This window comes from Panthera uncia, chromosome D4, assembly GCF_023721935.1.
Source record: "Panthera uncia isolate 11264 chromosome D4, Puncia_PCG_1.0, whole genome shotgun sequence".
Taxonomy (NCBI): Eukaryota; Metazoa; Chordata; class Mammalia; order Carnivora; family Felidae; genus Panthera; species Panthera uncia.
The window spans coordinates 82,233,113-82,254,016 of NC_064807.1; the positions used below are offsets into that span (position 1 = coordinate 82,233,113).

The 20,904-nt window shown below is 41.2% G+C and overlaps 1 protein-coding gene across 11 annotated transcripts in view; it reads right to left on the bottom strand.

Moving 5' to 3' along the window:
* Nucleotides 1–20,904, bottom strand: part of MAPKAP1 (MAPK associated protein 1) — a 274,623-nt gene that overhangs the window by 241,211 nt on the left and 12,508 nt on the right. For 8 of the 11 annotated variants that reach the window (XM_049629009.1, XM_049628993.1, XM_049628986.1 and 5 more), the window contains exons 1-2: nucleotides 3,367–3,629; nucleotides 1,391–1,452 (exon numbers count right to left, since the gene is read on the bottom strand). The exons of 1 other annotated variant lie outside the window; for it this stretch is intronic. Coding sequence is in view for 1 of the 10 variants with exons in the window: in XM_049629002.1 (XP_049484959.1) it covers nucleotides 1,391–1,475 (85 nt within the window). In the remaining 9 variants the exon portion in view is untranslated. Of the gene's footprint in view, nucleotides 1–1,390; nucleotides 1,768–3,366; nucleotides 3,630–20,904 lie in introns of those variants that run through there. 2 more of the 11 variants (XM_049628934.1, XM_049629002.1) reach the window with 2 other exon arrangements.

The window sequence follows — 20,904 nt, forward strand, 5'->3', positions numbered from 1 at the left end:
AAAAAAATTAAAAAAAAAAAATAATAAGGCCTATGCATACAAATAACAGATTTCCAACAAATTCTCTTACCCTGATATAAATATATATAACGTTATATATATAATAAATAATATATATAAATATATATAAATCCACTGAACTGCAAGTTTCTAAAGTCTTCAGTCATGAGTCAACAAACAAAACAAGCCCTCCCCACACACACACAAAGAAATATATTTAACCTGACGGATGAGACCATGAGCTTCAGCAGCGGCCACATTCATTCTTCATTATCCCTGCTGCCTCACATAATGAAGGCACACTGAAGCTACGGATCAAGGGCTAGCATCTCTCTGAAGTCTCTTCAGAGGGTCCCTGTCCACATCACAAAGAAGAGCGAAGATGCCAAAGTCTAGCAGATAATCCCCTCTACTCACAGCTCCAACACATGCACAAACTCAAGGAATTTCTTTAACTTCTCTGCGCTCTAGTTTCCTCACCTGTAAGATCAGGATGCTAATGACACGCTTTTGTACAGGAAAGAGATAATGCACTTAGCACCATGCTGGCACAAAGTGCTCGTTAGCCACCATCATCAGTGTTCCCTCCTTTGTGCGTTACAGTACCCTGTGTGGCAGCTATCATAGGAGCTACAGTACTTTACTATAGTTCACTGGCACATACTTCCGTCTCCCCCACTGGAATGTCAACCATCTCAGACTGGGCACCTGGTTTTATTTCTCTTTGCCTCCGCAGGGTCTTACAATTTCCCTCTCACTGCTGAATGAATCATAACATTCTCAGAGCATTTAACTGCAAAACTTCTGAGCAGAAACTGGACATTAACTCTCTTAACTGACACTGAAGCCCTCACTAATTCTGACCCCCCTCCTGACCCCCCAATTTACCTCCCCACTAAAAGAAGCACTGGCTTTCTTTAGTCTGGTCTACTCACCACTCTAAAACCATCACATGCATTTCATCTTTGCATCGCACAGCTATCATTTCAGGGGCCCTCATATCAGGCAGACCCTTTATCCACATTAGCTCATTAAACATTCCCCCTATCCCAACCCATACTGGAGGAAAATAATGATTAGAATTAAGAAACTTGCCAAAGGTGAAGGAGTAAGAGGAGGGACAAGGAACTGAATCCAGAGTCCAGATTATTCTCTATAGAAGGTATTCCATGTTCATATTCAAAGTTGAACTGACCCACCTATCACCTTCTTGCCTTGGAAGATCAGTCTTCTCTACATTTAAAGGACTCGCTGTACCATTCATTTTGACATTCATGTTTTTTTTCTCTTGTACTTTTTTCAATATGTACTTGCATATAGTGTTACGTTATGCGAAAGAAGGCAAAACACATAATGAAAAAAAAGCACAGATGTAGGACATCAGACAGACCTGGGTTTGAATCTTGTCTCTGTTTCGTACCAGATGTGTAATTTATCCTGAGTCTTCCTAATCTGTAAATTGAGGTTAAAATCATTACATAAGAGAAACCGATATATAGTTTCAGTACACAGTAAATAAAACTTAGTTAACCCTACATTATGAAGCACTACCTGACCACAGCACACTCCTCCAAAGCTAATGACCTACCCCCTTTCTGTGATATCACAGTATCACAGAATGAACCTTCACACAGTGCACTTATCACTCTATCTTGGAGTTATTTCCTTATCTCGCTCACTAAATTGAGCTCCTTGCAGGCAAGGACTGAGTCTTATTTATCTATAAGCTGTCTAGCACAGTACCTGCCATACACACACACATATACACACACACACACACACACACACACACACACACTCAGTATATGTTTGCTAAATGAAATTACTGCAGATATAATGAATGTTTATAGGATTCCAGAAAAACAAATCTTTTTCAACTGGGGTTGTCTCCACTTGGTTGAGGGAGACCAATTTCAGTTGGGCCCAGGGTAACATCTCAATAGGTGGGGACAGAAAAGGAGACACCTAGGCAGAAAGAATGTCCTACAAAAAACAAACAAACAAACAAAAAACAATGGACACAGAGAAAAACAAAGGCGATTTGAGGTCGTGCTTATCTAAAGTAAAGGATCAAGGTAGGGAATTACGGAAGGAGGGAAGGAGACTTTTTCAAGCGTAGCTGGAGCCAGATCAAGAGGTATAGAGGAATGTGAGACTACACTAGGGCACAGACCGGAGCACAAAGCTAAACGACAATGGGGCCACCAGCATGCCTCACAGGCCCTAGCAAACCTGCAAGTGTGTAAACTGAAAAAGATGAACACAATTATCAATGCTTCATCGAGAACTCTTTCAGCATTTATTAAGCACCTTGTGTGCACTCAAAGGATGAGGAATAGAACATGGTGCCAACTTTGCCTGTTCCACTAAGTTTTTAAATTAGTAATCTACCCCTTTTGCTTGTGAAAAATAGAATGGGAATGATCACTTTGTTTTTTTGTTTTTTTTTTTTTTAATTTTTTTTTTTCAACGTTTTTTATTTATTTTTGGGACAGAGAGAGACAGAGCATGAACGGGGGAGGGGCAGAGAGAGAGGGAGACACAGAATCGGAAACAGGCTCCAGGCTCCGAGCCATCAGCCCAGAGCCTGACGCGGTACTCGAACTCAGCCCAGAGCCTGAAGCGGGGCTCGAACTCACGGACCGCGAGATCGTGACCTGGCTGAAGTCGGACGCTCAACCGACTGCGCCACCCAGGCGCCCCATGATCACTTTGTTTTAACTGACGTGATTTGTAACATGATTCTTTGCACAGTGCTAAGTACTGTGTGACAGGCTTCAAAAATTATTTGCATTCATTAGGAATAAAATTTTAACCAATTTCTGAGTCAACGTTTGGGTCTCTGGTTAAAGTAATACTCTTGTTTAAACTACATTTTTTTTTTCTTAGCCTTAACCAGATCTAGAAGACTCTGCCACTAAGTCCCAGCAGGATTCCAGCTAGAAAATAAAAGTTTTGTGGGCTGCTTACCCCTTTAGGAAACTGGGGAGAAGGGGCGCTAGGACTCAGGGACCACACAGACAATGCTTTAAAAAGTTAATTTTCGTGTTATGAAGATTAGGATGCCTAGATGTTGCCAAGTGGTGGGGCCAGAAACCGCCCGAGCCAACCCATCCCCCTCCCAACTCTAGCCAGTCCACAGGCTTCTCCTCCCCCAATCACACACCCAGCTGTCAGGCTCACAGCAGCCTCCAGTTATGGAAAGGACCAGGAAACGAATGCTGACTGTGAAAGACTGATCAAGCGCCAGGCGGACTACCCTTCGGGGCAGCACCCGGAGCCTAGGAGTGAGGAGGACCGCCAGGCTCCACGGGTGGGCTGACGGGAGAGTGAGCGACGGAGCTAGTGGCCTGGGGCAACCTTTACCTGAAGCAGCTGCCACTCTACGGGCCGGGTGGGCCCCGGGACACGGTCCTGAGGGAAGAGCCCGGCTTCCCCGCGCCTCCCGGCCCCTGCCCAGGGCTCCTCACTCTCGGACTCCTTGGGGACTGGCGCTCTTCCCGGCCGGCTCAATTGCCGCTTTCCCAGCTCGCCCTCATGCCCCCAGCGCTCGCCGCCGCCGGCCGGCCGAGCAGCAGCCCTGTTGCCCCCGAGCCGCGCCACGACCCGGAACTGCACCCCGCGTACCGGAAGTCCCCGACCGTGGGGGGCGGGGGGGGAAGCAGCTGGCTGGGGATGCAGTGCGCAAGCCCCAGAGCAAGGAGTTAAGCCCTCCCGGGGGGCGGGGCCGAACGAAAGGACGTACGCATGCGCTGCACTTCTGCGGTCTGGCTAAGGCCTGAGTCAGAGATCAGCTGGGAATGTAGCGCAGGCACCCGTCTGTGGATTTTCGTCGGATAGAAATCAACATTAGCATTCTCTTTCAAAAGTCCTCCGTTCACCCAGAAATGAGTGATGAGGCAGTTTGCGTCTGGGTCACAAAGGCTTAGGACTTGGGTTCAGATGCCAAGTGTAACTAGTGTATTCTCAGAAAAGACACCTCTCAGACTCAGTTCTCTCATCCATACAATAGATCCAACTTTAGAGTCTTCCTGTGAGAATCGAATGGGATGAAGCTTTTAAAGCACTGAGCACAGTGCCTGACACAGAAATACCTAGTAAACATTAGTCATTACCTTTATTATCTGCAAAATGGAAATAATTCTCTTCCTCAAGAACTGCAGGGAATTGGGTCTCAACTATACTTCCACAAAAATAAATGAAAAAAAAAATCTTTTTTAAGAACTGAAGGGAGGTTTCCACGAGGTAAGAGAGCTGGCACGGAACAAGAGGTCACCGTTAGAAGTCTCTCCCGACAGAATCAATGGGGGAAGCCACGGTGAAGGGAAAGAAGGACCCAAGTGGTGCAGTGATACGTTCTCTCTCCCGAGAAAGAGTACAGAACGCCTCTCAAAAATGAGGCTTAGCAAAAGAAAAAGAAAAAAAAAAAATCAAGGCTGAATTTCAGCCCTGGGGCATCATTACACAAGATTAAAGTCACTAACAAATACACCATGGATCCTCCCCCATCTATTCAAATATGTGATTGATCTGGCTTGTACAGAGAAAAAAAACAAAAAAAGCACCTTAAGACCCAAACGTGCTCTTGCACACACACCACCACAGTTCTGTTGGGGACCAGTTGGAGGCACTCTGCTAAGCAACGTGTGTGAGCAAGGTTTGAAAATCCGAGGTCACCAGGTCCCCTCCTAAATATTAATCTTCATTTTCACTTCCCTTTTGAGCTCTGGCCTGAAGCACAGCTGCTATTTGTTCCTCAGACACATAAAACTCAACCTATCTAAAACTGAAATCAACTGGACCCCCTAAGGTTTTACAGGTTCTAAGGAACTGTACCTCTTACAAGTTTTGTGACTTCATTCTCCAAACACCCCCTCTAAATTTCCTTATCTGTAAAATGGAATGACAAAAGTCCTAACTAACTTCATTGGGTTGTCATGAGGATTAATGAATTAATGCATATAACTCACACAGAATAGAGCCTGCCACATAGCTAGTCAGTAAACAGATACTTACTGAGTGCATATGTATTAAGTTTATCCCAGGCACCGGAGATCCAATGGTGAAAAAAACAGACAAGGATTCCACCCTCATGAAACTTACAGTCAAGTTTGATTGAATTTGAAAGAGTAGTTAAGTTGGAAGGCAGGGAAGTATAAGATTTCAAGGACAATGTTGGGGACCCCCCCCCCAGAATGGAGTCTCTGAATTTATTGGTAATACTAATATAATGGTTTGTGTGATTGTTCTAAAACTGTTAGTTTCAAAAGTCAAGATACAGGCACACAAAGAGTAAGCAATTGGGTTAATCTAAGGAAGTCTTGCCAGACAGGTGTGTGTGTGGGGGGGGGGTGTCAATAATTTAAGACTTTAGCTTTTTAAGAGTGCTTTAAAAAGGGGCACCTGGCTGGCTCAATAGGTCAGCATTCAACTCTTGATCTCAGGGTTGTGGGTTTGAGCCCCAAGTTAGGTGTAGAGATTATTTAAAAATAAAATTTTTAGGGGCACCTGGGTGGCTCAGTCAGTTAAGCATCCAATTCTTGATTTGGGCTCAGGTCATGATTTCACTGTTCGTGAGATGGAGCCCCATGTGGAGCTCTGTGTTGACATCACAGAGCCTGCTTGGGATTCTCTTTCCCCCTCTCTTTCTACTGCTCCCCGCCCTTCTCAAAATAAATAAACTTAAAAAAAAAAAGAAAAAAGTAAATTTTTAAAAAAAAATTTAAACATTTATTAATTTTTGAGAGATGGAGAGAGACAGAGCATGAGTGGGGGAGGGGCAGAGAGAGAGGGAGACACAGAATCCGAAGCAGGCTCCAGGCTCCGAGCCGTCAGCACAGAGCCCGACATGGGGCTCGAACCCACAGACTGTGAGATCAGGACCTGAGCTGAAGTTGGACGCTCAACCAGCAGAGTCACCCAGGTACCCCCAAAAGTAATTTTTTTTTTTAACGTTTATTTATTTTTGAGACAGAGAGAGACAGAGCATGAACGGGGGAGGGTCAGAGAGAGAGGGAGACACAGAATCTGAAACAGGCTCCAGGCTCTGAGCTGTCAGCACAGAGCCCGACGCGGGGCTCAAACTCACGGAGTGCAAGATCATGACCTGAGCCGACGCCGGCTGCTCAACCGACTGAGCCACCCAGGCGCCCCAAAAGTAAATTATTTTTAAAAAATGGTGTGCCTGGGTGGCTCAGTCGGTTAAGCAGCCAACTCAGTCTCAGCTCAGGTTTTGATCTCAGTGTCATGAGTTCAAGCCCCGCATTGGGCTCCGTGCTGCACACACCCCCCCGCCCCCGCAAAAGTGCTTAAAACAAAGGGCTTTGTTTGGATGGGCCACAGAATGGATGCTGGATAGGTAAATAGGAGAATTCCAGAAAGGCTCATGTCACTGGCCTGCAGGTCCTAGAACATATGCAATGGAGGTCACTAATGGACTAAGGCACAAAAATGGAGGTTATCCTCAGAGATGTCTATCTTCATAACCTCAGATGAAGGGCCATGTGAGAGTGAGGTCCTGGCTGAAGTAGAATGGAAGAAAAAGTTATTGAAAGTGAGACAAAGAACTGAGATGCCATGTGGACCCCAGGATGATGAATAGACGTAGGGTGAAAAGGAAACTGACTGGAATGGCGTCGGGAAGGTTGGTAGATCAAGAGGAAAGAAAGAGGACAGACCAACCATATGGCTTAGCCTCTAAGAAGTGGGAGTAGGAGTGGCATTACAAAGGAAAGCATACATTGACCTCTCTCCTGGCCCAGGAGTACATGGGGGTAGGACGATGACAGCTGACAAACAGAAAAATTATATTTTTACAACACATTGGTGGCGCTAGACCAGGGGCCCGCTGGAAGACTCCAGTAGACAGGAGGGCAGAGGAACCAGTACTGCAGCACACCCATGACAATCAGGTTTCATAGACTTCAGTTCCAACTGGAAAGGAGGCCATGGTAGAGTTCCTTTTCTTCCAGTCCCCAGGACTGGAACATGGGAAATGGACAGAGGTTCAAAGACACCCTTTGGCTATGTGGGCTTCAATAAGTTATTTGTCTTCTCTACGTCTCAGTTCCTTCATCTAGGTTGTTGTGAGGATTCAATGATGTGATGTGTGGACACTGCTTAGGACATTGTCTGGCATACAGAAATTGTTCTGTAAATGCCAGCTCTGATGGCATGGCACACAATGATGGGCAGCAAGCATCAGGTCCCTTATGCATTTGCTTCCTTATTTCCTGCTCAAACCTCAGTTGCCCTATCCCCTTCCACTCAGTAAACTCCCCTTCTTCCTCCTCCTTCTCCTTCCTTCCTCCTTCCCCCATTTTCCTTCACCTCCTCCTTCTTCTTCGTGGCTTAAAGCAACAACCATTTATTATTTCTTATAATTTTGTGGGTTGGTGGGCAGTTCTTCTGCCAGTCTTGCCTTCCGGTCAATGGCAGCCAGAATGGTTGGAAGGTCTAAGACGGCTGCAGATGTCCCTCAGGGCACCTTGTGTCCTCTCTAGTGGCTATCTTAGTTTCTAGACAACATGTGGCAATATTATAAAAGGATAAACTCCAATGTGCTTTTAAAACACACACACACACACACACACACACACACACACACACACAATTAGAACTATTTCTAAGTATAGTCTATTCATTCGTGAAGACCCAAGTCACATACTGCTTCCTCCAGGAAGCTTTCCCAGATAACCTCTCCCTATTAGGCCACACAAAGAGCCTCATTCTCTGTGTTCAACATTTATCACATTTTCTGTTCTTTCAGTATACATCTATCCCCTTGACAGTCCATAAGGAAAGGAATGTTTGTTATTTCTTTTTCTACACTAAAATCTTAAAACACTATAAACAGTTGATAAAATGCATATTAAATGAAAAGATGCTCAAAACACACACATGAATTGAAACAATTGAAAATCTTATTCTGTATAAGCAGAACTTGCACATGGAAAATACCACTTTGCCAAGCCTATGACAACAAGCTAAGAGTAAACATAATCGGATGAAAGTAATGCTCTTTCAAGCCCTGCCAGAGCTGTGGGAAAACAGAAGCACCTTCTAGTTTCTCTGCAAATGTGTGTTCTTAATATTTTATATATGTGAATATGTTTCCCTGCTATTTCCCCAATTTTGGTTTCCTCTCCTTTTGAAATATATTTTTTCCTCCCATAGGGAAAACATAGGCATTTATACTCTTATGGTACAAAGCAATTTCAGGACAACAGTAAATTAGGTGTCAAAAATCCATTCAAACTCTTTTAAGGAAGCTCCCAAGAAGTGTACAATTTCAGAGCAATATAGTGTTTTTTTTCAAATTAAAATGAAATAAATGTGAAGAATTTTTTAAAGCAAAGGTATAGTCTACAATAAGTTGTGTTTGGTGGGTGGAAGGGAAGCACCACATTAACCAACCAGAAAATCTTAAGACAACGCTTTGGAGATGTTACTTAGGTACAGATCAGTTCTGGGGGTCAGCAGAGACTCACTGAGCTTTGTTCTGTTGTTTTGGGAGCGAATATTATTTCTGGTGACTATCCCTTTTTGGATACTCAGGGTGAAAATGAAACATCTGGCTGGAATTCTATAGCATCTCTCTAGCTACACTTAATATATAATTGTAGTCCTTTCCCCAAGTCCAGGCCCTGTAACCAGCTGCTAATAGTATCTTTTCTGGCTCTAAAGGTTAGCTAGTACTGTGAGTGCCAACTCCTAAATTAATTGATGTTAACGGGACTTGAGGATGTAAAAAACGGACTCGTATGTTTTGTCGAATGCAACTTCTAAGAATGCATAATTAACAGTGTCTCCATTAACATACAGTATGTTCAACAGTGAGACACCACTATCATAAATAAAGGTAGACATGGATAAATTTATAATTAAAAATGCATTAGAAATTACAAGCATAATTTATTTACTAATGTGCACTGGAATAAATTTTATGTGTAATATTTTAAAACAGGGCATTAATAAATAACAGTGAACATAAAATGTTTTTGCAGCTAAAAATATTTCAATAAATATTAGTAAGTTAAATGTGCTGCAGAGTTATAATTGCTATGAAGTAAAGTTTATAGAACACGATCGCAATATAGAGGACTGGTTCTGGGACGTATTCAAAATATCAGAAACAAACGTAGGTGTCTTTCTTTGAAGCTGACAAGTAGGTTATTCAAAGTAGTGCCAGCAAATGTTTTAAAAATAAAAGCTTAGAACATCCAAATAGTGAATAATTGCTCATTGCTTGAGAAAACCAAGATCCTTCTTATCAAGCGTATTACAGATTAGTGCATTCAAACCTTACCCATCTGTTTGGTGCACGCTCATTTGGAGCAATTTCTCCCACCTGAGAATTCCTATAGGTCGCTTTTGAAACTTTCACTTACCAGTTGACCTTGGCTCACACTGTGGTTTTGCTCGGTCAAGGGCAAATAATTCCTAGGTGGCAGGCACTGTTCTAAGTGCTCACATATTTTATTGTCTCTATGCTCTTAACCACTTCACTCTGCTGACTCTATTATTTTATTTTATTTTATTTTATTTTATTTTATTTTATTTTATTTTATTTTATTTCATTTTATTTCATTTTATTTTATTTCATTTTATTTCATTTTTAAATGTTTATTTATTTATTTTGAGAGAGAGAGAGAGCAAGAGCAAGCACATGCACTGGGGAAGGGCAGAGAGGGTGAGAAAGCATCCCAAGCAGGCCCCACACTGTCAGCACAGAGCCTGATGTGGGGCTGGAACTCACAAACCATGAGATCATGACTTCAGTGGAAATCAAGAGTCGGATGCTTACCTGACTGAGCCACCCAGGTACCCCCGACTCTATTATTTTAATCTTATATTTATTTCACTTTCTGAGTGTTCACATGTGTTTTCAATGAGACTGTAAGTCTCACAATACATAGCAGTCTTTGATGTCTCTCAAAAGACAGCTTATGCTCATGTGTAGGGCGGTGGTGGTGTTTGTTTTTTTTTCCCAGATAGGGCCAGCGTTGATTGATAGAAATGAATAGCATCCATCATTGGTTGAACCTTTTTTGTAAATTTTTTAAAAAAATTTTAAATGTTTATTTTCAAGAGAGAGAGACAGAGAGACAGAGAGCAAGCAGGGGAGGAGCAGAGAGAGAGGGAGACACAGAATCTGAAGCAGGCTCCAGGCTCAGCTGTCAGCACAGGGCCCGATGCAGGGCTCAAACCCACAAACCGTGAGATCATGACCTAAGTTGGACGCTTAACCAACTGAGCCACCCAGGTGGCCCTATTTTTTTTTTTTAATTTTTAAAAAGCTTTTATTATTATGTCACTTAGCCAACCACAAAGAAATGCTAAGAAAAAACTTACTTTATAAAGTTACTGAAAATTACATCTTAATCTTCGAAAATGCATTTGCTTAAGTTTTAGGTTACAGTAATAAATTCTAGAAAAGCTACCCTAAGTCTGAACACATTGGAAATATCTGAATAAAAAATTAACAAAATTAATTAATTTTAATGTTCCCAAAACAATCCATATTTTTGGCTCTGTTAGTTTTTTTTAGTTGATTTTTTCAGCTCTAATGTAAAATCTATTCTTTTTTTTTTTTAATTTAAATCCAAGTTAGTTAACATATAGTGCAATAATGATTTCAGGAATAGAATTTAGTGATTCATCACTTATATGTAACACCCAGTGCTCATCCCAACAAGTCTCCTCCCTAATGCCCCTCACCCCTTTAGTTCTTCCGCCCACCCAACAGTCTGCCAGCAACCCTCAGTTTGTTCTCTGTATTTAAGTGTCTCTTATGGTTTGTCTCCCTCTCTGTTTTTATATTATTTTTGCTTCCCTTCCCTTATGTTCATATGTTTTGTATCTTAAATTCCACATATGAGTGAAATCACATGATATTTGTCTTTCTCTAATTTTGCTTAGCTCGTACAGTCTAATTCTACCCACATTGTTGCAAATGGCAAAATTTCATTGTTTTTGATTTCAAGTAATATTCCATTATGTGTGTGTATGTGTATGTATATATGTATATACACATGGATATATATATATATATATATATGTGTGTGTGTGTGTGTGTGTGTGTGTATGTATATATGTATATATATACATACACACACACACACACACACACACACACACACACACACACCACATCTTTATCTGTTCATCTGTGGATGGAAATTTGGGCTCTTTCCATATTTTGGCTATTGTTGATAGTGTTGCTATAAACATTGGGGTGCATGTGCCCCTTCAAATCAGCACTCCTGTGTCCTTTGGATAAATACCCAGTAGTGCAATTGCTGGGTCGTAGGGTAGTTCTATTTTTAATTTTTTGAGGAACCTCCATGCTGCACCAGTTTGCATTCCAACCAGCAGTGCAAAAGGGGTTGAACCTTACTCTGTGCCTGGCACAGATACACCTGATGCCTTTATATACCTAATATGATTTAATCCTCACAACAATCCAATACATAAATACTGTTTTTATCCCCATTTAACGAATGAAGTAACCGACCCTGAGAAAGATGAAATCAGTTCCTCAAGATCATACAGCTAGTAACTGGCTGACTTGGAAGCCCCAAGCTCCCAATAATAATCAGCAGCTCCTGTTCCTAAAATAACCTCATCCTTACTCAAAATCATCACCATCTCACAATCCTTTCGGGTAGGTTTTCCCCCCATTGATAGGTAATAAGTCCCTCCTCTTCCCATTTAAGATAATCCCCTCGTGTCCTGTCCTGAGTAGACAAGAACTGATGTTTAAAACACATGAGCAATATCTCTTTAGATATTTGAAGGTGGGCCCCCAAATAGTGTTATTTTATTTTATTTTATTTTATTTTATTTTATTTTATTTGAAACTCTTTGAGAGAAAGAGAGCGAGAGAAAGAGCATGTGCACACACTCAAGGAGAGAGGGGCAGAGGGAGACAGAGAGAAAGAGAGAGAATCCTTTTTGAATTTTTTTAAATGTTTTATTTATTTTTGAGAGAGACAGAGACAGAGTAAGTTCGAGCAGGGGAGGGGCAGAGAGAGAGGGAGACACAGATTCCAAAGCAGGCTCCAGGCTCTGAGCTGTCAGCACAGAGCCCAATGCGGGGCCTGAACTCATGAACCACGAGATCATGACCTGAGCTGAAGTCGGACACTTGACCGACTAAGCCACCCAGGTGCCCCAGAGAGAGAGAGACTCTTAAGCAGGCTTCAAGCTCAGCACAGAACCCAACACGGGCCTCAATCCTGACACCCTGGGGGTGCTGGGGTGGCTCGGTCGGTTAAGTGACTGACTCTTGATTTCAGCTCAGGTCATGATCTCACAGTCAGGAGATGGAGCCCCAAGTTGGGCTCTGCACTGACAGCATGGAGCCTGCTTGGGATTCTCTCTCTCTCTCTCTCTCTCTCTCTCTCTCTCTCTTTTTCTCTGTCTCTCCCCCAATGTACGTGTGCACATGCATGCACTCTTTCTCTCAAAATAAATAAATATATATTTAAAAATAAAAATCCCACAACCCTGGGATCATGACCTGAGCCAAAATCTAGAGTTGGATGCTCAACCGACTAAGCCACCCAGGCGCCCCTAAATACTGTTATTTTAAAACCTTCCTGATTCTATCATCTTCCCAGCTCACCCACGTCATGGAGAGACAATCTACTAAACTAGAAGTAACCTGAGCAGAGACATATTTCAGTCATCATCTCGTGCCTGATGCCTAGCACAGGAGAAAAAAAATCATAGATGTTCAGTAAATATTTGTATGACAGTGAGTTAGGATTATTATCATTTGATGACCTGTCCTAGGCGAACACTCTCCTCCACACATGTGGAGTGACCCTACTTAGAATAATCCTCTCTGTATCAGTGGTCCAGGACAATTGCGATACATACTCAATAATATTTCCCGAATGAAAAATAAATGAGGTAAGTGGTTGTTGAAACAGTGTGTGAATACTGTCACTCAATACTGTCTTTGAGCAAAAACAGTGCCTACAACAGTGATGAACAAGTGCTAGCTCAGAAGTAAAAACAAACAAAAAAAACCGAAAAGCAAACAAACAAAAACCCAGGTAGCTTGAAAGCTGAAACCAGCCCACACAGTCTTGGCCTGCTGAAGACTTCTCTGCTGCTCTTGGAAAATTGGAAAGATGTGGCAACTTTGGGTCCACAGTCTCCTTGTCACCAGCGTTCATCAAGACAGGTGTGCTGTAGTTTGCTACCCTCATTTACAAGACCTGCTTGACCCTATGGAACTTGAGGCTGAGTGCCTGGTTTGGCTTTAGGAAATAGCCTAAGAACTCATTTCTGCTTTTACAGAACAGGGGTAGCAATTCTGAGGGGAGTCTCTCTTAAGGGGCAAGTCTCAGAACATGCTTCACCTAGGAGAATCTGTTCTGTCCAAGCACCGATGAGTGTGTATAATTTCCAGCAAAATCTGGATATGATGCTGGAGAAAGGCTCTAGGAAATAAGTGGGGGGCAGCTATAAATCATTTTGTTTTCCTGGTTCTTTGCCAAAATTTCAGCACAAAATGTTGCTTTGAGTGGAGTAAATTCATTCTAGCTTTGGTGTAGCTGTGTGACTCTGGTAGAAAAGAGTCGTATCATTTCTCTCTGCCTTGGTTTTCTCATTCAGGAAGTGGAAATGATCACATCTGCCTGGTAGGTCACGTGATACCATTTCATGAATTCTAAAATGTCCTATATACGTAGGCTGCAAAAGATGAATACTTTTCCCAATAAATAATAAATTCTTGTAATATACGTTTGTCCTTCGGGCCCAATAATAGCAATTTTGAATTAATAATTTTCATTTTGAATGAAAGAGAAACTCCATAGACATCTTAATTCTTCCTAGAAAGATAAATATGCTCGCTATAAGAAGACCTAGTGCCAAGGTCTTGGTGTCTTATACCATTCTTCAATGAAAGGAACCAGGGCTCCTTGGAGGAATGGCAGATTCTAGGGCTGGGACAGGAAACATACAAGACGAACCTGGAGCAGCTTGTAGTGCCCGAAGGTAAGGAAGTGGTTGGCAAAACAACAACAACAACAACAACAACAACAACAACAACAACAACTAAGGGAGTCTGGGTGGCTCTGTCAGTTAAGCATCCAACTCTTGGTTTCAGCTCAGGTCATGATCTTATGGTTAGTGGGTTTGAGCCCTGCATCAGGCTCTGTGCTGACAGCTGCAGAGCCTGCTTGGGACTCTGTGTCTCCCTCTCTTTCTGCCCCTTCCCTGCTCTCTCTCTCTCTCTCTCTCTCTCTCTCTCCAAATAAATAAATAAATATTAAAAAAAAGTCTACATTGATGGAGGTATATCAAGGGGACACAGGAGCCAACTGAAAGCCAATGACCAAAGCTGAAAAATTTGAGCCACCAAAGAAATAAAGTAGCACTGGATTATAACCCAAGGGATAAAATCAATATCCATTACCTCAGCGATAGGTGATCAAAGATAATATGAACAGTAATAAGTCATGTTGATATTATGCACTCTTGATATGATGGCACTTTACCTTTGTGGTCTTCTTCCCCAAAGCCCATAGCTACAGTCTAATCATGAGGAAAACATCAGATAAATCCCAGTGTAGGTGCATCCTATGACAGACTTGACCGGTACGCCTCAAACAGTTAAGCTCATCATGAACCAGAGAAAGTGTGAGAAACTATCACAGTCAGGAGGAGCCTAAGCAGGCCTACTATCGAATGTTAATGTGCTATCCGAGGTGGGATCCTGGAACAGAAAAAGATATTAAGCAAAGGAAATTTGGATAAACTATGAAGTTCAGTTAATAAACTAAACCATTTACTAATAAGCTAAACTCAACTAAGCTCAACTTTAGTTGGTTCGTTCATTTTTACAAATGTACTGTAGTAGTGTAAGTAAGATGTTAATAATAGGGGATACTGGGTACAGGGCATATGGGAACTCTGTTCTGTCTTCTCACTTTTTCTGCAAATCTAAAAGTAGTTTGGGTGCCTGGATGTGTCAGTCGGTTAAGCGTCAAAATCTTGATTTCAGCTCGGGTCATGATCTTATGGTTTGTGGGATCAGTCCCCACATTGGGCTCTGCGCTGACAGCATGGAGCCTGCTTGGGAGTCTCTTTCTCCCTCTCTTTCTCTCTGCCCCTCTCCCCGTTTGCGCACGCATGCACTCTCTCTCTCTCTCTCTCAAAATAAAAAACTTTAAAAATAAATTTAAGGGGCGCCTGGATGGCTCAGTCGGTTGAGTGTCTGACTTCGGCTCAGGTCATGATCTCACGGTTCGTGGGCTCAAGCCCCGTGTCGGGCCCTGTGCTGACAGCTCAGAATCTGGAGCCTGCTTCACATTCTGTGTCTCCCTCTCTCTCTGCACCTCCCTGGCTCATGCTCTGTCTCTGTCTCTCTCTCTCTCAATAATTAACAAGCAATAAAAAATAAAAAGTAAATAAGTTTAAGGGGTGCCTGGGTGTGTCATTCAGTGAAGTGTCCAACTCTTGGTTTTGGTTCAGGTCATGATCTCACAGTTTCATGAGTTCAAGCCCCGCATGGGGCTCCAGGCTGACAATGTGGAGCCTGCTTGGCATTCTCTGTCTCTCTTTCTCTCCCTGACCCTCCCCCACTCACACTGTCTCTGTCTCTCTCAAAATAAACAAATAAATAAACTTTTAAATAAATAAATAAAGTGACCTTAGACAAATTATCCATACAAAATAAATAAATAAAAATAAATTTAAAAATAAAAGTATTCTAAAAAATAAACCCTATCTGGGCACCTGGGTGGCTCTGTCTGTTAAGTGTCTGACTTTGGCTCAGGTCATGATCTCACCGTTCGTGGGTTCAAGCCCCGCATTGGGCTCTATGTTAACAGCTGGGAGCCTGGAGCCTGTTTCAGATTCTGTATCTCCCTCTCTCTCTGCCCCTCCCCTGCTCATGCTCTGTCTCTCTCTCTCTCTCTCTCTCTCTCAAAAATAATGAATAAAACATTTTATAAAAAATATTAAAAAATAACCCTATTGTATAAAAAATATAAAATACAAAATATAAAAAATATAAAAATATAAAAATAAAATATTTATATAAATATAAATATATATAATATATTTATAATTATACATATAAATAATATATATTTATTATTTAAATAGTATTTAAATATTTATTTAAAATATTTTTAAAATTATTAATTTAAAATTTTTAAAAAATAATTATTAAATAAATAATATTTATATATTTATATATAATATATTTATAAATATTATTTATATTAATAAATATTTATATATTTATATATAATATAAATATATAAATATAAAATATATAAAATATAAAATATAAAATATAAAAAATATTTTAAAAACCATTTATAAAAAAATAACCCTATTAAAAATTATCATTTTTTAAAATGTTTATTTATTTTGAGAGAGAGAGAGCACAGGCAAGGGAGGGGCAGAGAGAGAGAGAGAGAGAGTGAGAGAGTATCTTAACTGCTGACAGCACAGAGCCTGACATGGGGCTAAAAATTATTTTTTAAATTGCTCATCATTAACCTAAAACACCTGCTGCCATTAAAAACTGACGTAGATCTTCAGCAAGTTAAACACAGGAATATAACACACGTATTACAGGATGATAAAAGGTATTTGAATAGTAGCATATAGAGTGTGATAGCATTTATATTTTGAAAAAATATGCACACGTACACATACATCTATACATATACACATACATCTATACATCTCTACAAATGCTTTGGCAGAGGCTTACAGACATTCATAAACAACTACAGTGATTCTCTCTAGGGAAGGATTAGGGGGTTGAGGTATCTGTAGCTTTTGGATAATATTTCAAAGCCCAATATTACTTGCATAATCATAAAATAGATCACAAACATAAACTTTTAAAAGGAAAATATGCTGCCCTCCTCAGTCATAGAAACTAGTTCCTGACCCCCAAGATGGATCCCAGACTTTGTGCCTCAGTCTCCCCTCCCAGGATGAGCACAATAGCTGGGTCCCTTCCCTACCTCACATCTCAGCTGGTCATGGCTTCTGTCCTTCCTCTTTAACCTTTGCCCTAAAGATTCCAGGATGCTCTGTGTGATTGATGTGAAAGGTCAAATAGGAAAGCTCCACCGAGAACTCCGTGCAAGTTTTACAAATGATTAGCTACCTAGAGTTTTTTATATTTGCCTTCCCCTGTTTTTTCCCATTTAAGGGGTTGTCAAGAGTTTCCGACCCTGGAATGGTAATAATAATGTTACACAACACTTATCTATTCAACAACTAAATTTATTAGCACCTGGCTAGCCACTGTGCCTAGGTACTAGGGATAGAATCAGTGAACAAAACAAGACAAATACCCTCCCCTCAAGGAGCTTACATTCTAAGAGAGGGAGAATGATGATGTTGAAATTTTTTTGTAAGTAATACCTAAAATAAGTGAGTGGTATGAGCTCTGGGAGGAAGACAAAACAGGAAATCCGGGATAAGTTACAATTTTAAGTAAGTAAATTGGTTGGAGGTTACTAATTGGTAATGCTTCAGTAGAAACAAGTGAAGCACTTTTTTTTTTAATGTTTATTTTTACGTGGGGCTTGAACCCACGAACCCGTGGGATCGTGACCTGTGGGATCGTGACCTGAGCTGAAGTTGGACACCTAACCGACTGAGCCATCCAGGTACCCTGTTAAATGAAGTACTTGTTAAGCATGATGTCTTTGAATCCTCCTAATTGCCCCTATGAATGAAATATTCTCACGATTCCCATTTTGCAGATGGGAACCTAATTTAAGTATTCTAACGATTCCCCATCTTCCGTCACAGCAGTGGGGAGGAACCTGAGTTTTGGAATAGAGGAGGAATCTGCCAAAGCACAGCCAGTAAGGGCAGAGCTGGATCTGAGCCCTCTGAGCCTGGGCCCTTCACTACCACTCTGTGATGTAATCGATTAGCTCTTTTTTATGATGTGCTGGTGGTTTAGATCCTGTCTCCCCGCTCTTCTGACCCATTAAGTGAACACTTCCGGCCCTCCAGCTGGTGCTTCACAGGCTGAGGTGGGCAAGTACACCCGGTGTCAGGAACCCCAAGGCAGTCCCATCTTTCTTGTTTGCCCTTTCTCTGCTTTTTGCCTCCTGCCTTCTGACAAGCCTTTTCAAATGGCAGCCTTTTTTAGACTTGCTCTTCTAGTCTCTCTCTGCCCTCCAACCTCACACATAAAAAACCCAGCTGTAGCCAGAGCCCCGCCACGGTCCCGTGGGACTCACCCCCTGTCTGGCCTGCCCCTGCTTCTTGGTGGGGATGGAAACAGGGGAATCAGGCAACTCAATAATTCAGTTTAATGTTTTGACCCACAGTGGGGAAAAAGCAAGTTAGTTCTCTTAACTGGCAAGATCATTAAAAACCAAAAAACCATGAACACGTTCAGTATTAATTTTTCCATGTTCTGGGTAAAACATGGGTCATGCTGGCCGTTGCTGCCTTTTAGGATGCAGAAAGCAGCATGGAAGGAACATGCTGCTCAGAGGAAAAAAAGAAAACAATGTCCAGAGAGTGAAGACCAGGTGGGAGAGATGGTTAAATGGCAATGAGTTGTACTAATCGTTTTATATTAAACATTCCTTACAGCACCTGGCTGGCTGGCTCAGTTGGTAGAGCATCCGACTCTTGATCTCAGTGTCGAGAGTTCAAGCCCTATGTTGGGCACAGAGCCTACTTAAGAAAAAAAATCCCTTGAAAACACAGACGTTCCTGGGTGTAAATAGTCATCTCCCTCGTTCCCCCTTTTCGGATCCTTAAAAGAATACCCAAGAGTAAGATGGTTTCTAACTGGAAGGGGTTGATGGTGAACCAACCAGAAAACATTTCTGCATCATTAACAAGTTTCCCTATATCTTATTTTGTTTCAATTTTTCTCATTTGATGTAGATTACCTTAATATTTTATTTTTAAATTAAAAATTTGTGTTTCTCAAAGTAATTGTGCACAGAGATTAAAGGTAAAATAATACTGAAAAGCTCACAACAAAAAGCTCTTATGCTGTGTTTTCTGTTACTTTCTTCTCCGTGATTCTGGTCTTCGGGGGATATAATTTGGCTACTGAGCGGTGAGATTTTGTAAAGGCCCCGTTTAGTCCCTTCCTATTTGTTTTGGGTGCTTGTGGGTTTATTTTAACGGAAATGGTGATAATTCACTCGACGGTATTTCTTTTAAGATGAATAATTGCTGCCAGAGAAATATAAAAAGGCACTATCTCCAGCTGGCATCTCTCTCTTTTTTTAAATTAAATTTGTATTTTTTTTTTAACCAAAGTTATACATAAGATTTGTTTAATAAGCCAAAATAGTTCTAGCTCCAAGTCTGGTGTCTGCTACCTCACAGCAGATCTGTCCTCAATAAATGAGGGAAAATCGCAACCATTTTGCACTGACGGGAAGATCCCCGTGGTGCGTGATGGCTCTGCAGCATCTGCTTCTTCCCCTCTTGGATACAAAGCGGGCAGAGTCAACTTTATAAATCCTATTACAAAAATGGGCATCTTTCCCCAAAGTGTGCATAAGAATGCACGCTTTCTTAGAACATCTGAGCTAAGTGATGAAATACCAAATGAAGCACATTTTTTATTTCTTGCAGTTTGAATAGGGTGTAAGAATGCATTTCCTTTTTAGCTGGATCCTAGGATGGGGCCAAATACCTAACTATGGAAATGCTCGCACATCCCACAATGCGAGTTGACATGAAAGACTTTGCTTCCTCCTGCATGAGAAACCCCCAAAGCCTTCCGTTGCATGATTGAAGGTGCCAGGGCTCTTGGGTCACTGGATAATATGTGGCGTTTTGCATCGTGAGGGCTGTACAGGGCGCACGCATGGTCTGCGCAGTGCAAAATCGCTGCAGCTACCCAGGAGGATCTGCCTAATCTGGACACGTTTGATCCGACAATGGCATCATTTTCAGTGATTGGGCTATTGTTCTAACTAAAATGCTAAAGGTCTTCAAGGTGATTTTTGTTCGTCTGATTTTATGGCCTGAATATTCATTTTTAGTTTTCATTATCTAAGTATAGAAGATATGGTATAGGATCTGAATCTTTTTGAAATTAATTGCACTGTAAATCAAACATATTTCTGTAGAATGCACTTACTCATCATTAGCATGCGAGAGTTTCCAGTAAAATATCTTTAGTATTATTTTTATTATTAACATATTTACACTGTCACTCCAGCCCAGCACCCTTTGTGAATCTGTTTTTAAAATAAATATGACCTGATACCAGAGTGATTGGTGCAATAAAAATGCATGATGTGAAATTAATCAAATATGGTCGGGTTCAATTTATAAGGGACACATTAAGAAAAATTATTTCTTGTTCGGGTATGCCACTCTAGTGAATCAAACGGAGCTGCGTATATTTCAGCAAGATACATGTAAAATCCATTCATTCAACAAACATTTATTATGCATTTACTGTGTGCATCACAGGAGATAAAAATCAAGCTGAGCAGACAAGAAATTCACACATGAAACAACTGAAGACCATAAGCAACTGCATAATTGTGGAATATCCAAGGATTCCAGAAACAAAAGCTTAAGTAGCACTGGTGTAGGGCCCTGGTTAAGGGTGTGGGCTTCTGGATTTATTTCCGTTTTTTTCAGGAAGTGGTCATTAATTTTTGTGTGAAAAAATGAGAGCAGAGAGGCATAATTCATCGTGAAGATAGGTTTTATATTCTGTATATGTGAAGGAAATAAATTTCTAACGCAATAAAATAAAGAGAACAGAAAAAAGAAAAAAACACAGCTTGGTCTTCAGAATCAGACAGATATGGGTTCAAATCCCAGCTCTGCTGCTTATTAGGTAGGGGACCTTGGGCAAGTTCTTTCATTTTGTTGAGCTTTGTTTTTCTAATGTATAATATGGAGATG